The 19,469-nt window shown below is 45.5% G+C and overlaps 2 protein-coding genes across 3 annotated transcripts in view; both read left to right on the top strand.

Annotated features, from left to right (window-relative positions):
• LOC142814169 (uncharacterized) overlaps positions 1-19,469 on the top strand; it is a 578,033-nt gene that overhangs the window by 543,906 nt on the left and 14,658 nt on the right. The gene's annotated exons all lie outside the window — the stretch shown is intronic.
• LOC119185613 (uncharacterized) overlaps positions 1,578-19,469 on the top strand; it is a 603,714-nt gene continuing 585,822 nt past the window's right edge. For both annotated transcript variants that reach the window (XM_075892089.1, XM_075892081.1), the window contains exons 1-7: positions 1,578-2,016; positions 2,105-2,218; positions 11,661-11,740; positions 11,919-11,971; positions 15,177-15,331; positions 16,493-16,579; positions 18,063-18,187. In XM_075892089.1, the coding sequence (XP_075748204.1) occupies positions 1,933-2,016; positions 2,105-2,218; positions 11,661-11,740; positions 11,919-11,971; positions 15,177-15,331; positions 16,493-16,579; positions 18,063-18,187 (698 nt within the window). In that variant the 5' untranslated portion in view covers positions 1,578-1,932. The remainder of the gene's footprint in view (positions 2,017-2,104; positions 2,219-11,660; positions 11,741-11,918; positions 11,972-15,176; positions 15,332-16,492; positions 16,580-18,062; positions 18,188-19,469) is intronic.

The raw sequence follows: 19,469 nt of genomic DNA, 5'->3' as shown, positions 1-19,469 counted from the left end.
GTTCTCGGAGACTACGTGCACGCTATAAACGGCAAAGAAGTTCGCGTACCACGTAGAAGACCAGAGCTAACGCTGTGCCGATACTGCCTAACGCTCTAAGCTACTTATCGAAGAAAGCGCCGCATTCAAGACCTCCGAGAAAGCGGGAGAACTCGGCGGTTGAATCTACCATCTCCAAGAAAACTGCAGCACCCTGTCTTGATGTTGAGGCCACTGATTCAGGTACATCGATGGACCTTCCTGCTGACCACGAACCCGAGGTGGCGAACACTACAGGGAGTACAGCTTCGCTGGAACGCTTACTCAAGCTTTGTTCACCTTGAATTTATACGAGCTCGATCACCCCGCATCTCGTGTCAAAGAGAGCGGTAATTTACGTGCTGTCACGACTTCATTTTTTTGTGAAGGTATCAATCAGTCTCGAGAAGCAAAACGAAAGAAAAAAAAAAGAAAGCTGCACGCGAAAATCAATCGGTGTTCGTAAGGTGCCACCGCGATGAAGTGATTGTGAACTGATAATTCCACGGAGTGGTGACAAATTTGATCAGTGTTACTGCTCACTGCAGTATGCGCGCTCGTAAATAAAGGGTTTCTTCTTACTGTCTGACAGTGGTACCAAGTGGTATTTCCTTTTGACTGTACAGTGCAATATCCCGGCCACAGCAGCAGTATTTCGGCGGGCGCGTAATCGTTTAAGGACCCAAGATTGTCAAAACTATTCCCAAGTCTTCAGCTACGGCGTGCCTCTCAATCAAATGGCAGTTTTGTCACTTTAGCAGCATAATTAAAATTGCATGATGCAACTATCGAGAAGAACGGTGCCGCGCGCGTAACGAAGGAAGTCGAAGCTGTCACAGCGTGCAGATTACGACTCGATATAGCGGTCATATAACGAGAAACTTTCGGGTTTATAGATGCTCCTTCGATACCTCAATGGAATGAAAAAACTTTATTTTCGATCTTCCTAATTTTTCATTCGTTCAACAACCGAGCTTTAAAAACTGCAAGCAGTTTACCCAGAGATGACTGCTTCACCGTCGTTTGTTAATACCTGCATTTAAACCGCGTGTTGCGGCTTTGACGTTTTGTTTTGAATGCAGCACAAACAAACCCATTCGAAAGCTTTTCGCGGACGTGTAAGCAATTACGTATGCAAGCGCATATCACAGGATCAAATCCCGGCCGCGGCGCCTGTATTTTCGGCGGAGGCGCAAATACTGAGGTGCGTGTACCTAGATTTAGGTGCACGTTAAAGCACTCCAGGTGGTCGAATTTCCGGAGTACTCCTCTACGGCGTCTCTCATAATCGTATGGTGGTTTTGGGACGTTAAACCCCTGCTATTACTAATATCAAAGCCAGAAGTGCATAAAAGGCAAAGCGTGAGGTGACAGCTTATGCTAAGGTGGCGTCATCTCGTGGCTGTCGCTACCGAATGCGTCAGCCATGGCTCCTTTCTGAACACACTACCCCATATTCTAGTACACTATAGTGGTGGATGCAAGCAAGCAACCAAGCAACAGCCGAAACCGAAACTTGGCGCTGTTTGCCTCTGGGAGGTCAATGCGCGGCACCTTTTTCCTTCCTCCGTGATGCGCGGTCTTACGCCGTTTGTGCTGTGTTGTGTGTGTGCTCCAACCAGCAGGTGTTGGTTGTAAACGACCGTGTCTGTTTGGCAGCTTCAGTATTCGAGCGGTGATATTTCACCAGTAGCCGCGTTACGTCAGCCTCGTGAGTGACTACTGGAGAAGCCGAGTGATCTGTGCCGTCCGGGAAACGGCTTCAACCTCTGCTGCAATTGGTTCGATAGGCTTAGCTCACAAGGTGCTTGTAAAAACTGCAGACTCCGGCCTGCTGTAGGTTATTACGGACATATAGTCAGCTCGTGTCGAGGCAGGAACTGTTGTCTGGCGTGATTTAGTCGGTCAGCCACGATGAGTAGCAAGAGCTGCCTCGCGGTCGCAGCCGAGGCTGCAGAAAGAGTGAACGCGATGCTTGTCGCGAAGGGAAAGCTTAAGGTAAGAAAAATTACTATTTGTATTCAGCAAGTAATGTTATGCTATCGTATTTTCTGTGCCCTTTTCTTTCTTTTTTTCCTTTTCATAGATCAATGGAGTCACAGGCCGCAGCTCGGGAGACTTGTTCACTACCGAAGTGGAGATAAACGACGCACCCCTACCTGCGCGCAACGTCTTGACGAAAGGAATTTTCCAAGAGGAGGTGATTAATTATTATGAAACGATAGTATTCGAGTGGTAAGAGGGAGATAAATCTAGGTGGAAAACGCATTCTCTTGTGCCTGCAGTGTTCCAGGTGAAAACGTAATGTTCAGACGATCAGCAGTCAGTTGTATCGGCCTTGAACTTGCAAATACGTACGTCACACCGCGAAACTCTGAGATGTGACCTCGAAATGCGCCGCCATCACCGAGCACATGGTAGCAGACGACATCGAATCGAGCTGTGCGGCTCTCGCGTATTATATATTGTCCACGCTGCATGTCGAAATGGCGATTTGTGCGATATTTAGCATCCTCACGAGAAGCATGTGTAAATCAAATGAAAATGAATCATTATGACGTAAAAGCAGCGCAAAAAGACGAAGACAAGCAAGTGAACGTCACAAGCGCTTGAACCAGAAAATGAACCAGACACAGGGATGTACTGTTCGCCAAAAGTGATCACAAATCAGTGTGACTGCATGAACGAGTGGTCACAGCGATTTGTGATCACCTTTGGCGACCAGTGGATCCCCGCGTGTGGTCCAAGAAGCTTATGGCTTGCGGGCATAAACAGCAAGGACCTTTAGACACTGAACAAGGTTCGTGTTATGTGGGCATCACTTCGTACTAGCAAGTTAAGCTTCCAAATCTTGTCATCTTTTTGCTCACTGTATCACTGCACAATTGGGTGCTCAGTGTGTTGTGTGCGATGTGTATTTTTGTTGAAACGAGAAGCACCAAATGGAACACTGTGAATGCACCTTGCTTTTTTAGAGGCTTGCTAAGTTCTTCGATGAAACAAATGCCTACTGGGTGCCAAACATGTTATTTGGCGGTGGTTGTATAAAGGGTATGCTCTCTGCCTTGATCCACTAGGGGAAACACCATTGCTGTACCATTTTGAAGGTACGTGCTGTCCATGCTTTGGCGTGCTGGCGTTTTTCCAGAGGTCTCTAGACAACCAAGTTCCCATATGGATCTCGGACAAAGTTCATGCAGCACGTTTTATGCGTGTGCGGTGAGCACGTGGATCTCCAAAATGGAGATCCAGACGCCAGCGATCCTCGCAGGTGGCGAAGAGCGCCGCTGTAGGTGACTCATGCAAAGTTTCATCCATTACGTGTGACATTATGGACTTGGACATGAATGATCAGAGTTCTTTAACACCGCAGGCTGCTATTTTACTGACACCAACAGAAATTTGTTATACCCCAAGCTTGTCATACCCAATCCGCTCGTAAAAAATTTGTCCAGTGGATTAATTGATTGATTTGTGGGGTTTCACATCCCAAAACCACCACATGATCATGAGAGACGCCGTAGTGGAGGGCTCCGGAAATTTCGACCACCTGGGGTTCTTTAACGTGCACCCAAATCTGAGCACACGGGCCTACAACGTTTCCGCCTCCATCGGAAATGCAGCCGCCGCAGCCGGGATTCGATCCCGCGACCTGCGGGTCAGCAGCAGAGTACCTTAGCCACTAGACCACCGCGGCGGGGCTGTCCAGTGGATTATAGGCCTTCATTCGGTCCAGTCAAACATAATCGTCTGTAGCAGGCTTGCATCAACAGCAGCTTATGCACAAACCGGTAGCTCATATGGATATGCATTGTCACACAAAGTGATTTTTTTCATCTGGCCTCGCAATAGTCTTGCAAGTTAGACAGATATGCAGGACAATGCTCAGATCAACAGAGCGATTCTCCTCCACCATAAGCACAAGGCATATGATCCAAGCATGCGCACTACGCCGAACGATCTGCCACACGAACGTGAACATGGTGCAGTCACCGAGACGTTTGTGCACAATGATGGCAAACGCAAAACTGGAAGGCGGGAACTGATGTCACATGAAAGTTAAGTATAAATCGAGCTGCTGCACCAAGTGGTGAGGAGCCACAGTGCTAAGTCATTTGTCGAGCACCGTTTACATATCGTCGAACCACCCAGGATAACACTTGGTGTATGAATGAGCTTAATCACATATGCTTTGGGTGAATTAGCCGTCCATCATTCAATTTGTTATGCTACTGGACAGCCCCATCCACCTCCGTGTGGAGGAGCCGGCTTTGTAGGGAGCCTGTGGCTTGGCTCTGTAGCGCAACACCTTGTAGTGGTGGTGGCAAGGTTCGACGTGGTGTGCCCAGGAGCGTGCGATGCCCAAGAAACGTGCAGATCCGGTGTTGCATGTTGCTTTGAATCTGGAATGACAGTGAGGACCTTTGTTTTGCTGGCTGTGCACGTTGTGTGGGATTACCATTTTTCAAAAGCATGCATCCTGCATTCTGAAAGGCTCGGGCGCACCCTAATACCAAGTGCATATTGCTACATGCATGTTGACATTTTGTGGGACGATCCGCATGTGTGCCTGTTGAAGAGGACGAAGAGAGGTCTCCGCTCAGTGTCTGGTCAACCGGTCACGCCGCTGCTGCTGGTTTGAAATATATTTAATCCACAGCCTTGTCGATACGGCATCTCTTCTCTTCCGTAACATATTTGGTGGAGGTGGAACGTTCTCCGTTTTCACCACAAAACTTCGCAGTGGCCGCACCGTCCAACCTCCGGCCGTGGCTTCTAATGATAACAACCCGTCACCGCCTTCAGCTGGAGCGCCAGCTACTATGTACCTTGCAATGTCCCACCCACGTAATCCCGGTACGTTCTCTGCCCAGCCTGGCCTTTACGTTGACTACTGGCTCCACGCATGTACGAGCGCGTTAGCGTCACTCACCTATGGGACTCTACCATGATGCTCGCCAACATAATCTTTACTGATCTCATGATCGTCGAACCCCGCGTGTATGGTTCGACGATCATGAGACCAAGCTGACGAAATGGGACATCTTCAAGGAATGACTGCGCGACATCTTTGGGGACCCGTCCAGTCGACAAATGGCCGCACGAGAAGAACTCGCCACCCGTGTATAGTCATCAAAGTCATCAACCGAGTCGTATGTCTCATACATACAGGACATGCTCGCGTTGTGCCGCAAAGTGGACGAGCAAATGACTGAGAGTGATAAGGTGGGCCACATACTCAAGGGCATCGCGGACGACGCTTTCAACTTGCTTGTGTACAACAACGTCCCGACCGTCCACCTCATATATAAGGAATGCCGCCGCTTCAAAATGGCCAAAAACCGCCGAGCTCTGCCTCAATTTTCGCGGCTCCTAAACACGGCTGTCACGTCAAGCTGCACCGATCTCGGTGCCACACCACCCTTGCACGAGAATGTTACACGCATCGTTCGGCGCCGTTTCATCTACTTCCACTCGGCCAGGGCACCGTGCAAACACCTCCGGCGGTGTCAGTTATTCAGGCAGTCGTGCGGCAAGAAATCGCTAATCTTGGTTTTCCTTTCACTTACACCGTCTCCCGACCGGACTACAGACCGATGCCAATGAATGCATCACGCCATGACCCATATTTTCTGTCCAGATCCTGCAATCCGACGGAATGGAGAACAGCAGACGACAAGCCAATCTGCTTCCGCTGTCACCGAGTTGGCCATGTCTCTCGCTACTGCCGTAGCACTTGGACGCCCCTTGTTGGAGTCAATTTTTTTCTTCTCCTCGCCCATAAGCGTACCCCCGTCGGTATTTGCCCAGCTGTGAGTATCCTGCTTCCGACGCACTTAACAGCCACTCTACCGCTCGTTCGCCGTCACTGCAACGCCGCCGTTGACTGCTCGTTCACCGTCACCGCAACGTCGCCGTTCTCCGTCGCCCCAACCCCGCCGCTATCCACTGCCGAGTAACTATGAATCTTCTCGAATGGAAAACTAGATCATGCAGCTCCTGGAGGTAGTGCTGCATCATGTGCGACTGATCTAAATCCTCCGTTGACACTCTCTACTAATAACTTGCTGGAAGTGATTGTGGACAGTCTTTCTTTAACGGCTTTAGTTGACACTGGAGCTCAGGTGTCTATAATGAGTGCTCGTCTCTGTCGCCACCTCAAAAAAGTACTCATGCCTGCCGCAACACAAGCCGCCCGTGTCACCGATGGTGGAACTGTGGCCGTCATTGGAATGTGTACCGCTCGTGCTAGCCTTGCTGGCAGCCATGTTTCTGTTTTATTTACCGTGCTCGACAATTGCCCTCATGACCTCATCTTCAGGATGGACTTTTTATCGATGCATTCTGCCCTGATCGACTGCTTCGCCGGCGCTCTCTGTTTAGGACTTCCTCTTTTTCTAGGTTCTCGCCCCAAGCTGCCTAAAAGCCTCTGTACCACAGACTTCAGTCGGATATCGCCAAAAGCCCTCTAATTCATTGAATCGGCAACAAGTTCACCCGTTATTGACAGTGATTATGTTGTCGCGCCTATTCCTGATGTTCTCCTGGCACGCGAAATCACTGTGCCACACTCCATCGTAACCATGGCCTCTAACCGGACATGTCTGCCCATTATCAATTTTGGTTTTCACGCAGCAAGTGCTACCACATGAAATTTCAGTCGCCACGCTGCGACTCTTAGTAGACGCCCGCGTCACCGCTTTTGCGGCAGACACATACTCCGATCTTCCATGTCGCCCCCCAGGATGCCACATTCCTCGATGCGGCCTTGCGCCCCATGATCAACCCGAAACTCAAACCTGAGCAATCCGATGCACTATGCCGCCTTCTGGCTTCCTACCGCGATATATTTGACATCGACAGCAGTCCACTCAGTCAGACATCCCTCATAAAGCACAGCATTAATACTGCTGCTTCTCCTCCCATTCACTGTCGACCATACCGTTTGTCTGCCACAGAGCGTAAGGTAATTCAAGAAGTCAACAAGATGCTAGCCAAAGGAATTATTGAACCCTCCTCGAGCCCTTGGGCATCTCCCGTTGTGCTCCTTTAAAAGAAAGATGACACGTGGTGCTTCTGCGTTGATTACCGCCATCTTAATCGAATCACGAAAAAGGACGTTTATCCTTTGCCCCGTATTGATGACGCCCTCGATTGTCTTCACGGCACATGATACTTTTCTTCGATTTGCCTACTTTCTGGCTATTGGCAGATTGTGGTGGACGATAAAGACTAAGAAAAAACTGCGTTTGTAACTCCCGACGGCCTATACCAATTCAAGGTGATTCAAGAAATGCAACGCCCCAGCCACATTTGAGGGTATGATGGACTCGCTATTACAAGGGTTCTAGTTGTCAACATGCCTGTGCTACCTGGACGTTGTCTATGTATATTCGCCTACATTTGAGACACACATTCAGCGTTTGTCAGTGGTTCTCGACATCTTCCGCACTGCTGGCTTTCAACTAAACTTGTCGAAATGTCACTTCGTTTGCCAGCAGATTGCGGGGTTGGGCCACCTTGTCGACACATCAGGTGTGCACCTTGACCCAGAGAAAATTCGTGCCGTCATGAGCTTTCCTGTACACCAGTCTGTCAAGGACATCCGTAGCTTTGTGGTACTTTGTTCATATTTTAAAAGGTTCGTGAAATATTTTGCAACGATCGCTCGACCACTCACCGACCTTCTGAAAAAAGACGTGACTTTTACGTGGGGTTCCGCCCAAGCTGCCGATTTTTCTCACCTCATCACCCTCCTCACGACTCCACCTATATTGGCCACTTTGACCCGTCCGCTCCGACAGATGTCAGAACTGATGCGAGTGGTCACAGGATTGGAGCCGTCCTAGCCCAACGACAGCGGGGACACGACCAAGTTATCACCTATGCTAGCCGCCTTCTCACATCTGCCGAGCGCAACTATTCAATAATAGAGCGTGAATATCTTGCTCTTGTTTGGGCAGTCACGAAGTTCCACCCATATTTATATTGCGCGGATTTCTCTGTAATAACGGACCACCATGCGCTATGTTGGCCTTTTCCTCCCTGAAAGATCCTACTGGCCGGCTTGGGCGCTGGGCTCTGCGACGGCAAGAATATACTTATACAGTCATGTACAAGTCCTACATCAGGACGCTGACTGTCTCTCCCGCTACCCGGTCGATGAATTGAGCACCATCCCTGACCTTGACACCGATACTTGCATCTTCTCCGTTTCGCAACTGACCCGCATCAATGACGAGCAACGCCGTGATGCACCCTTGCGTGCTATAATCGAACGTCTCGAATCACCATTTTCGAACAGATCCCATCGCTCATTCGTCCTCCACGATGGCGTCCTATACCGCCAGAACTTCTACCCAGATGGACCAGCCCAGCTGCTCGTCATTCTGAAACACCTCCGCTCGGCAGTTCTCCACAAACTCCATGACCTTCCAACTACTGGTCACCTTGGTGTGTCACGCACGTACAACCGGATTCAGCGACGCTTCTTTTGGCCAGGGCTTTCACGCTCAGTCAGAAGATACGTTGCGGCTTGTGATAAGTGTCAGCGCCGTAAAACACCATCGACGCTTCCCGCCGTACACCTTCAACCACTTGACATTTCGTCAGAACCTTTCTTCGCGTTTCTTCCTGGGCCCTTTTCCCTTGTCTTATTCTGGCAACAGATAGATAGCTGTGGCCACAGACTGCGCCACGTGCTACGCCATCTCACGAGCACTTCCAACAAGCTGTGCCACAGATGTCACCGACTTCCTCCTACACGACGTGATCTTGCAACATGGAGCTCCATGCCAGCTGCTTACAGACCGTGGCCGCTCCTTTCTATCAAAGGTCATAGCTGATATCCTTCAGTCATGTCAAACGAGGCATCAGCTCACTACTTCGTAGCATCCGCAGACAAATGGGCTCACTAAGCATCTGAATTGAACTCTTACAGACATGCTTGCGAAGTAAGTTTCTTCCAACCATTCTGACTGGGACCTTGCTTTTCCATACGTGGCATTTGTATATAATTCTTTTCGCCATGACACTGCTGCTTACTTTCCATTTTTTCTGTTGTTCGGCTGAGAACCTGCATCACCCCTAGATACAGTCATTCCATCTACCGTGACACCGACCAGCGATTATGCCCTTGACGCTATCACTTGGGCGGCCCACGCATGCGAAATCGCCCGCACTCGCTTTCTGGCCTCTCAAGAAAATCAGTGGCGTTTGTACCATCAATGGCACCGCGACATGCACTTTTTACCTGGTTCATTGGCCCTGCTGTGGTCCCCGAGCCATCAAGTTGGCTTCTTAGAACTTCTTTCCCCCTACACAGGTCCATATCGAGTCCCTCTTGAGGTTACTCCTGTGACATACGAAATTGCCTCTGCTGCCTCATCGCCTTCAACTGCCCCACAGACCACTGATATCGTACATGTGGCACGCTTGAAGCCTTACCACTCTCCCACTGACGTTCACATCTAGATGCGCCAAGACGGCGCTTCTGCCACCAAGGATTATGCTACATGCATGTTTACATTTTGTGGGACGATGTGCGTGTGTGCCTGACGAAGAGTGGTCTTCTCTCGGTGTCTGGCCAACCGGTCACGCCGCTGCTGCTGGTTTGAAATATATTTCATCCATAGCCTCGTCGATACAGCGTCTCTTCTCTTTCGTAACAATATGTTAAACAGGGCCACATCTTGGATGTCGCTCACGCAAAACTGGTCTGCATGTGTCTTTGGTCTTGCTTGGCCTTGCCTCTGCAACTACTGCACAGGGATGGCACCAGGATTTTCTTTATCGGGGTCACTTATGACAAGTGAGCATTTTGAGAAAGGGCAAGAAGGCTCCGGGCTTCTGTGTTGTGTTTTGAATGTGTTTGCTCTTGCGGGGTAAAGGTGGTGCAAGGGGGAATTTCAAAGGGGCAGCTGCCCCTGCTGCTATAAATCCTCTCCCTGCAGAGCAGTGCTGGCTACTCGTGCACTCTTCACAGATGAGGATGGGACTGTACTTGTGAAACTGAATGGATGACATCTTGGAATGTGCTACGACGCTTATCACTGTAGCAGTATAGCTTCTAGAAGATTTTGTTGCGAATGCATCGTGCAGCTTTGTCAACCCCTTCAGACATCATGGCAGCGCTGCCAACCAATTTTTGGAAATTGACTTATGCCAAGGTCGAAGCTAGCCTACTTTACCGCTTTTTTCATTACCCGTGTTTTACCCAACACTGAGAAATAGCACTGTGTAACAATGATTACATACATATAACGTGCAGTGTACGATGTTCAGGCGTAATGGGGTGCCTTCTTGAACGGCCCACCTATAACTGTTTGATGGTGACATCTGATGACACCATCATTTGACATCACATTGTGATGCCACAATGACTTCACAATGACACAATATCTTCTGCCAATATGTTACACCTCAGTGACATCGTGAGGTGGCGTCGTTATTTCAATATGATTTTTTGCAACACTCGCTTTGACGCTGGCCCTCACTTTTCGTTTATGATGAGGTATATAAAGCTTTCACCTTAATGACTGAAGCCGACCACGGTCGCAAAATTTAAAAGCCCTCCATGCAATGAACAGATGGAAAATGACAGGCAGGCCTAGCACAAAAGTGTCTGATATATTATCTTTCGTCTTTGGTGCTGGTTACGAAATTAAGGCAGTTTCATCTTGGATCTCGCCAGGAATGTAACCTTCAGATATGTGGAATTGATCTTCATTTTTCACTTATCAGTGACAAGCTAAATGCTCAAATTACCTATGTCACCACTCTACTACCCTACGCTGACTGAAGAATTTTACCCTATGGTTGGCAACCCTTCACGAGAACCACATATGTGGATGCAGCTTGTTCTTTTGGCGGTACAGCGGACTAGTGATCGAGCAAAAAGAAAATAGATTGTGCATTAGATGAATTTAACCCTCTGCGCGGTCAGCATGTGTGTGACTGAAGATGATCACAATGTCAAAGACGCGAAAGCGTTCAATGCGCCTTGCCTTGTACCAGGAGCAACTTGTTCACTTGACATGAATGCAACAAAAAAATAATTGTTTGTGCACTGTGAGGTTTCATTCTGTTTATGCTAAAATGTAACATCATTTGCATGCTAATTACAATCAAATATGGAACCTTGCTTATATCATGAGATCCATTTTTCTCTTGAAATATAGTATTGAGTGCTTTATGATACGTAAATATGACACAGTTTCAGAATCCTTGATAATTTTTTTCAGTCATTAGAGGGGGTTGATTATCTACTAGAGCATCATTTAAATAATATGCTTTTGTTCCTCTGGGTGAAGTTGTACAATGCTCACAGATTCAAACGCAACATCAAATTTTTTAGTTTATATAACCAGAGTTCGTATAACGATTAGTTGGCATCATTGCCTGAGATGACCATGTTTTGCGGCAACGAATCTGGTCTCTAGAGATGATGTTGGTTTTGATCTACGTGCTTGAGTCAAAATTATGGCAGTATGACTGAAACTGGAGCTGGTGGAAAGAATAGTGTGTGCATTACTTAGCGCTAAATTGACTTGTTTTAATTTGCGAGTACTGTACACTGCTGCATTAATGTAGCCATGGAAAATGACTGCACGCTGCTCTGAAATACTCTACTGTTCTTGCAGATATGCCGTTCAACTAGAGCAGTTATGTCCACAAGGGGTCGCTACATGAGTGCAGCCGAGAAAATGAACGCTAGTTCTGGGTAAGGCTGTGCTTATTATTGTCCTGAAAAATTAAATCCTGTATAGTAATTAACTTTGCAGTTCATGAGCATCAGGCTTGGGCATGGCTGTTTCATGCTTGCTCGCAGTTTTAAAATTATCTTGCTTCAACTTCTGATGTTTAGGAAGTGTCTGCATCTTTATCATTTACTATTTCAGGGACAGAGCTTTGTACTTGCATATTCAAGCACCAACAGTGGACGCAGTTGAAAGTAAGTGCAGCATGTTAGCTCCTTTGTTAGTAGCAATTTGCGAAAAGCCATATTCTTTGAAGGTAGTAGAGATATGTGCATTTAGTTCATATGCTTCTGTGGTTAACTCCTGACTTCATGTTGCTCATGTGATACACATATAATAGCTCTTGTATTTTACACAATGGGAAATCAGCTTTATATCATCACGGGTGTCATCTCTTGGTGATGAAATGCATGTGGCCGTAACTCTGAGAATGATCTTTTTTGTCTTGGCTTAGAAGTTAATTATAATATGAACAAAGGGTTCATAAATAAGCTACGTTTTGATCCTTCAAAGGAGTTCTGAAACACTTTTCCAAGTAATCGCCAATTAACCTCGTTTTGAGAGTTTATTGGGTCACAAATATACTGTACAGGGACTTGTGGCCCATGTTAAGTGCTTTTCTTCTTTTTTTTTTATACTGACCAGCAATCTGGAAGCTACACAGGGAGAGATGACATGAGAGGAAAAAGCTGAGGAACACGTGCCTCATGACATGAGTGCAAGTCATGAAACATGATTGCTCCCTCTAGGTGTTATTCTAGTGTGCACCAGTGCTGCTATTGCGCAATTTCTGCATACTATAATCATGGAACCTGGTTGCACCTTGTGGCAAGATGCGCATCCAATCAAGATGCCACTCTTGGTTTATGTCGGCTATCAACCAATTAGTAGCGATTTTCTGTGTGATGTAAAATCTGATGTAGGAGGTTCCCCTAAAGAGAGAGTGCTGAGCTCTCTATGAAGAGAGGGTACTTGAGAGAGCGGTAACTTCGTGAACTCTCCTTGCCTGATGCGACTGCTGAATTTTGCTGAGCTTTTCATAGCGGCTGCTTTTTACTGTTCCCTAAGCACTTTCCACTGTCCTGTAGGCACAAGGGGTGTTTCATGATCTGTTCAAATGTTCACACCTGATGTCCTGCTGTAGAAGTTTTGAGCAAAGATATTAAGGCGAAAACCTTAGATACCTTACCCAGTTTAATGTGAAAATTGGCTTTTGGCATCCCTTGGTGCCGGCATCTACACGAATACTTAATGTGAAAAATCGCCGCTGTGCGATCTTATCACAAGTTGCTGAAATACGTGACACCATCATGACGTCATTGCAGGACATCATTGCTTGTTCAAAGGTGCCCCGATCGCGAAGGCATTGCAAAACCAGACGAGGTGCAGAAAGCTTGCAGTGCCTCCTATCCTGAAGGCAGTGCAAAACAAGTTTACGATGAGGGGCATCAATACATTGATCGAGATAAAAAAATGAGATGGGTTTCGCTTTCAAATTTTTTTAATTGAATGCATCCTTGTGAGTTTTTCTATTTGTTTGTAAGAGAACTTGTTAAATGACATGTTAGGTGTATGCCGTTTACCTCTCAGCGTCATTATCATCAGTTATATGTGGTAAAATGAAAATGCCAGTGATGTTAAACGAATACAGGCCTGCTGTATTCCAAGGTTGAATAACAGCAGCGCATACCGGACAGAATTAGAAAGAAATATAGGCTTTTTTTTACCGAGTTATTTCAGGAAAAACTTTGTTAAGTTGGGTTTAGTGGCGAAGTTGTTTCTTTAGTTTTGGTTGATGACAATACTGAACCCTGTTGATTCAAGTTTCTTCGTTAGATTAAGAACTATGGGCAATTCGGTTTCGTTCAACAGAGCTTTAGCTACACCGTTGAAGAGTACAATCATTTAGCTTGAGTTTCTTCGTTAGATTGGAAACTTTGGCAAATCTAGTTTCGTTCGATAGTGTGTTAGCTGAACCGTTGAAAACTACAATCACTTAGCTTGATATTGATGTATAATATTGCATTGTACCTATTATATTATTCATAACCAGAAATACTGACAAACATAGAATTTTGCTAATTTTACTGCGGTACAAAAAGTTTAAACAGTCTGTGTCTTTCATAATATCTCACTTTGATCACAATAACAAAGGGCACAGTCCTTCAAGTAACAAGCACTCCCATTCTTTCACTCCGAAAACATTCCGTCCCTAATCGGCATCAATCGCCATTATTACTGATTTTGACACATTCGTTGACTTTAGTTTCATTTCATGCTTATGTGATGCAGCAACTTTTTTTTATGCTTTCGGTTTTGCTGTATGTACCGTTTTATGTTAAGTATGTTTTATGTTAAGTTGTATGATTTTCCTGGCTTTCTGTATTGATAGTATTGCAAGTGCTTTAGTTAGAATGATGTTATCTTTTGTTTTCTAAATGTTTTTTTCCCCTCTCCTTTACAACACTGTAATATTCTGAGGGTACAATAAACTTTCTTTAGTAGATATATGACTCTTTGGTTAGGGAACTGCACATGTGTATCTAGCAAAGCAGTGGCGCTATTTTCTGAACAACGCTTATCGGAGGTGTCAAGCAGTGTGGTATGATCAGTGAACTTCACCGCATTGTGCTTGCAATATGATTTTACAGCTTCATAGTGAATCGTGTTACATGATATCGCTGCGTGCATATGCCAATAGTGATGACAACGAAGCAGCCCGAGCATTCTTGTCCCAGTGTAGGGACGAAGCAGACATTGCTGTCTTTTCAGTCATTGATAAAGTGTATTTGTCAGTGGTTCTCTATGTGCTCGTCTGTTCCACATCTCGTCTGTGGAGGTATGGGTACGCTTTATGCTGTGCATTTCTTTGCGCAACCAACAATGGTGCCCAGAATCATCACCTCGCATTGAAACACCGATCTACCGATTCAGGCACCGTCAGTTAGGCCTATCACCTGAGCTCAAACCTCTACCAGAAATCACTTGTCTCTTTCAGCCACCATGGTCACCCACAGCTTCATTGCACATGACAACATACAGTAACTGTGCATTTATTTAGAAAATTGTAATTCATTTGGCTGGTATAATATTTTTCAACATGACAATTTCATTTGGTTAAAGGGCGAATCTGTCAACTGCACATTTGACATTAAAACTCATAGAAAACTCATAGTATAATTTGCTGTCAGTCACAGAAATGCAGTTCAACTTATTTGAAAGCTTCCAAGCTATTCTGTTCTTGAGGCGAGCTGAGTTTATTCCGTGTCACCGTCAGCAATTGAATTGATTTATGTTGATGCAAGATACTGCAATATTTTGGATTAGCCTCTGTGAAAGTAGGGTTTGTGGGAGAAATTGCCTTTGCTTATTGTTCATTTGCTTTACTGTTCATTGCAGAAGCTTTGGCTAGAATCAACATGGTGATTCGTGAGCATACAAAAGAGGATGCTAATTTCACAGACCCCACTGCAGAGCTCGTCCAGCAGCAAATTGCCGAGTCAAATGCCATGGCAGCTGCCGCAATCACCTTGCTCACAGCCCAGGCAGCTGGAGTAAGTTCGCTTCCTTCTGTGCTGGAGGGGCACCTACTACTGCCGCCTTGAGAAGACTATCGCTATAGATGCCAGCATTTTCACTCTGCTGGGCTTTCTCTCATGACACGCCACAGAATCTATTCAAATGGGCCTATATTACTCATTCTATTATTGCATTCAATTTTCATTCCAGACTATTGTGAAATACTGTATTTACTTCGTAAATATCTTAGTTTAAAAGAAGCTTTGCTAGAAACAAAAAAGCACGTGAAATAATTGATATTTAAAACAAGTATTTTACTGAAAACCAATTGCATACTTAAAACCAGAATATAAATATACAGTAGACTCTCAGTAAACGGTAATCTGTTAAATGGAACTACTGCATAAACGGAACTGTTATTTCTGCAATTCTTGGCTTCGGGCTTGTATTCTGCACCCATGTTCACCTCTCAGTAGGCAGAACTCCTAATAAATGAAACATATTTTCTCTGTCTTTTCAGGTTCCTTTTAGTGAGAGTCTACTGTACATAAGTTGGGAACTTTCTACAGAATTGATTCATACTCACACACAAAACTAAGTCAGGTTTATATTTTAAAGACCAACATCCCCCTTTAAAGGGATATAAACAAAACATTTTGCCACTGAAAGTCCCAGCCATATTGAAAGCTTGAGGTGCTGTAGTTGGTTGACACAGCCTTGTTTTCAGCCAAAAACCAGTGGAAAATACTGAATTCAATGCGTTAGTCACAAACTGCCTCATCTATCATGTTTGTGGCAACGAGGCTGCAGATGGTGCATTGTTGAAGAGTTCACTGGCAACAGATACCATTCCATGAAAGTACACTGTCCTTTTGAATGAGTGAGTAAACTTTGCATGAATTAAGTTCGAATGTATAAACAATTCGCTCGAAGTTTCCTTCGAGTGAGGTGAAGGGAAGAGGAGATCAACCCATCCCATTGCACCCTCTGTCGATAGTGATGGCAATGTGAATTCACATTTTTGTGTGGCCTGTTCTGTGTTTTTTCCATCACAGTTATCAGCTGTAGTACTGTCAGTAACATTTTAATAAATGTTTCTTATTGCATTTTTTTATTATATACAAATATGTTGTGGTTGTTGAATATTGTTCGTGTATGTTGTCCTGTGAGAATAAAATCTCTGTTGTATTATCCAGCATCACTACATTCAGGACAAGATATTTGTTGGCCTTGAACATGCTCCAGTAACCTACCCTGTACGAGAGAAGATTCTTGGTCCTGGGGTGAGTTGTCTTTTTTGTCTCCCGTTCTTTGCCTTAAAAGCTCAATGAATGCATATTGTTATGTCTACGAGAGGGGTTTATTCAGAGCCGACGTAACGGTCGACTCGACGGTATACAGCAGTGAACACGCACCAGCAAGCTCTTGCCACCAACCGAACGTCCTCTTCTTCTGCCACCACCATGTTCCCCGCTACACATGTGCGCATACCTAAATTACACATGTGGTAACATTTCCCTCCGCGCAGATGAAGCCCACTGCTTGATGGCATAGTTGTGGTGCATTCGCAACCTAGTTATAGAAACTGATATGTTCGCTGAATGCCACACTTGTTCGTCTTCAGCCTGTTGATCAATCTGTATCACAGTATCTTATTGTGACATAAATGTTTACTGCGTTGTGAACACAGGACTAGTGGAAGCTCATTCCTCAATAGTGAGATATTTGACAACCGTGGCCTCACAACTTACAAGCAGCAGATGACGCTCTCCTCGAGCAAAGAATCGGACAAGTGGCGAGGCTTGCCCGAGCAGCCCGGCAGACGCAGCAGCTCAAAATGAACTTCGAATATTTGCTTTTTGTGCACTTGTTTCTGAGTAGAGGAGATTGCTGAAGCAGGAAACAAGAACGTGGAAAAACGCTCTTTCTGATGACCACAATATGGCGGCACCTGATTGCGTCGTCATAAAGCTATGATTTTTTTAAAAAACAGTTTTTTTTTTAGATTTCCATGATTATTTTTGCCATGTCAGCAGGCGCAACAAATTTTGACAGCATGTTGAGGTAGTTTTCAGTGAATATATTTTAGAATCGGATAGAAAACGGGTTACATAAACAGAAAATGTGATTTAAAAAAAAAGTGTACCTTTAGCATACTTGCACTAGTACCTGCCTCTTCGCAATATGCATACCATATTTACATGATTGTAGGTCGACCCATTTTTTTTTTTTTTTCAAATTTGACAATTAAATGTTGAAGTCTTTCTAAAAATATTCTCTGCGTGTTTTTGTAAAGCTAGCTTTTTTTGCGCAGCCTTCAAGTAGTGCCATGAAGCCACCTTTGCACATCGATGGCTGCAGGATGTGTCAAAACAAATTAAAAAAAAATGTGTGCTTGCACTCCTCTATTTTTTTTTATGCCGTGCCATTTTCGGACGTCGACCTACATTCGAGTCGACTTACAGTCGTGTAAATATGGTTAGTATTCTCTGCAATTTTCGTTGTGTAATTTGGATTTCAAGTATTTAAAAAATATGAGAGAAATTAAGAAAATATTTTAAAAATATTCGAGAAATTAAATTTTTTTTTATTTGGTTCCCACTCATGACTTCATTAATCAATTTGCTCTCAAAATTTTGTTATTTGCACAGCTCTAGATTTCACTCTGCTAAAACTGTCTGGTACTCTTTGTATGTGTTTCCGGTAAATAATTCATTTATTCGTGAATGTAGCTTTCAAACTTAGCTTGGTTCTCTCTGGCTGCAGAATACATATATTGATCACATCAAAACGACAACAGGCGCCAATGTGACGCTTCGTGGGAAAGGTTCGGGTTTCTTAGACCCGAATTCGGGTCGGGAAGCATTTGAACCTCTTCACATTCACATCACGTAAGTGCCTCGTTTTAGGTATCTGGTCTTATTTTATCTTTCAAGTGTTCTTGAGCCCATGTAGGGGCCATGCCCAAAACTTCAATGTGGTTACTTTTGTGGAATGGGGCTGATTTTACTGTGGTATGCCGGCTTACTGAGGCATGATAATTTTAGGGGTAGCTTTCCTCTTGTCTGATATGTTTTGACTAACATTGCAGCAAATTCCGTGCTTTTCTGTTTGTAACACAGTCTGTGCGGCTTTGTAGATGAGATGTCAGCGGGCTTGGCCTAAGTGATGTGGCAGCAAATGCCTGTGCGCTTGATTTTCTTTTCTCTTTTTACTTATAAAGAAACCAAGACATCACTTTGTCTAACAGAAGTACCGTATTTACTCGATTCTACCGCGCCCTCGATTGTAACGCGCACCCGATTTCCAATGCGAAAAAAAAACAAAAAACGTAAGACATCGATTGCAACGCGCACCCATTTTTCTCGCTGGCCCGCACGATCACGCCACTCGAAAAAACGACTCCTTTCGTGAGCGTCTTCCATTTAAATATGAGGTACGGGCGAAGCTTGTGCTCATCTGACGTGTAACAGAGCATTGCCGTCACTGTAGTTTTACCGTGGACCGATGTCAGCACATGAACTTGCTTCGTCCCCTTCTTCTCGACGGTTGTGGTGCCAGGCATGTCGAAGTAAAGAGGTGTCTGATCGGCATTCCCGATTTGCCCAAGCAGGTAGCCGTTGTTGCGCCGCAAGTTTAGGACGAACCTCTGAAAACTGTGAAGCTTTTCATCGTATTCCTCCGCAAAACTTTTCGCATATGCATGTTCCCCTTCGGAGGAAAAAGCCTTTCCTCTTCATAAAGTTAGTTAGCCAGCACCTGCTCGCTTTAAACTGGCTCCGCATTAGACTTTTTTCTAAGACTAATTGCATAGCCCGCACTTGGAGCAGTTCTGTCGTCACGGGCCGCTGTGCCGCTCGCTGCTCAAGCACATACTCGCCGAGCAGCTCTTTAATTTGCGGAAACCGACCCTGCTGTGGTCCACTGAAGCCTTTGCGAGAAGCTTTGCTGTTGACAATCTTCTGCTTTTGTTTCCGCCGGTCCCGCACGCACGTTTCGGGAACTCCGAACGACCGCGATGCGGCCCGATTTCCGTCCGTTTCTGCACACGCGATGACTTTTCTTTTAAAAGCGGCATCGTGGTGCACTCGAGTTTTTGAGTCAGCCCTTCCACGCCGTCGATGCTAATGCACTACTAGATAACGAACTGCTCAGCACACGTACGAAGTGCCG

This window comes from Rhipicephalus microplus, chromosome 1 (assembly GCF_043290135.1).
Source record: "Rhipicephalus microplus isolate Deutch F79 chromosome 1, USDA_Rmic, whole genome shotgun sequence".
Taxonomy (NCBI): domain Eukaryota; kingdom Metazoa; phylum Arthropoda; class Arachnida; order Ixodida; family Ixodidae; genus Rhipicephalus; species Rhipicephalus microplus.
This window is presented reverse-complemented; position numbering and strand designations above follow the sequence as displayed.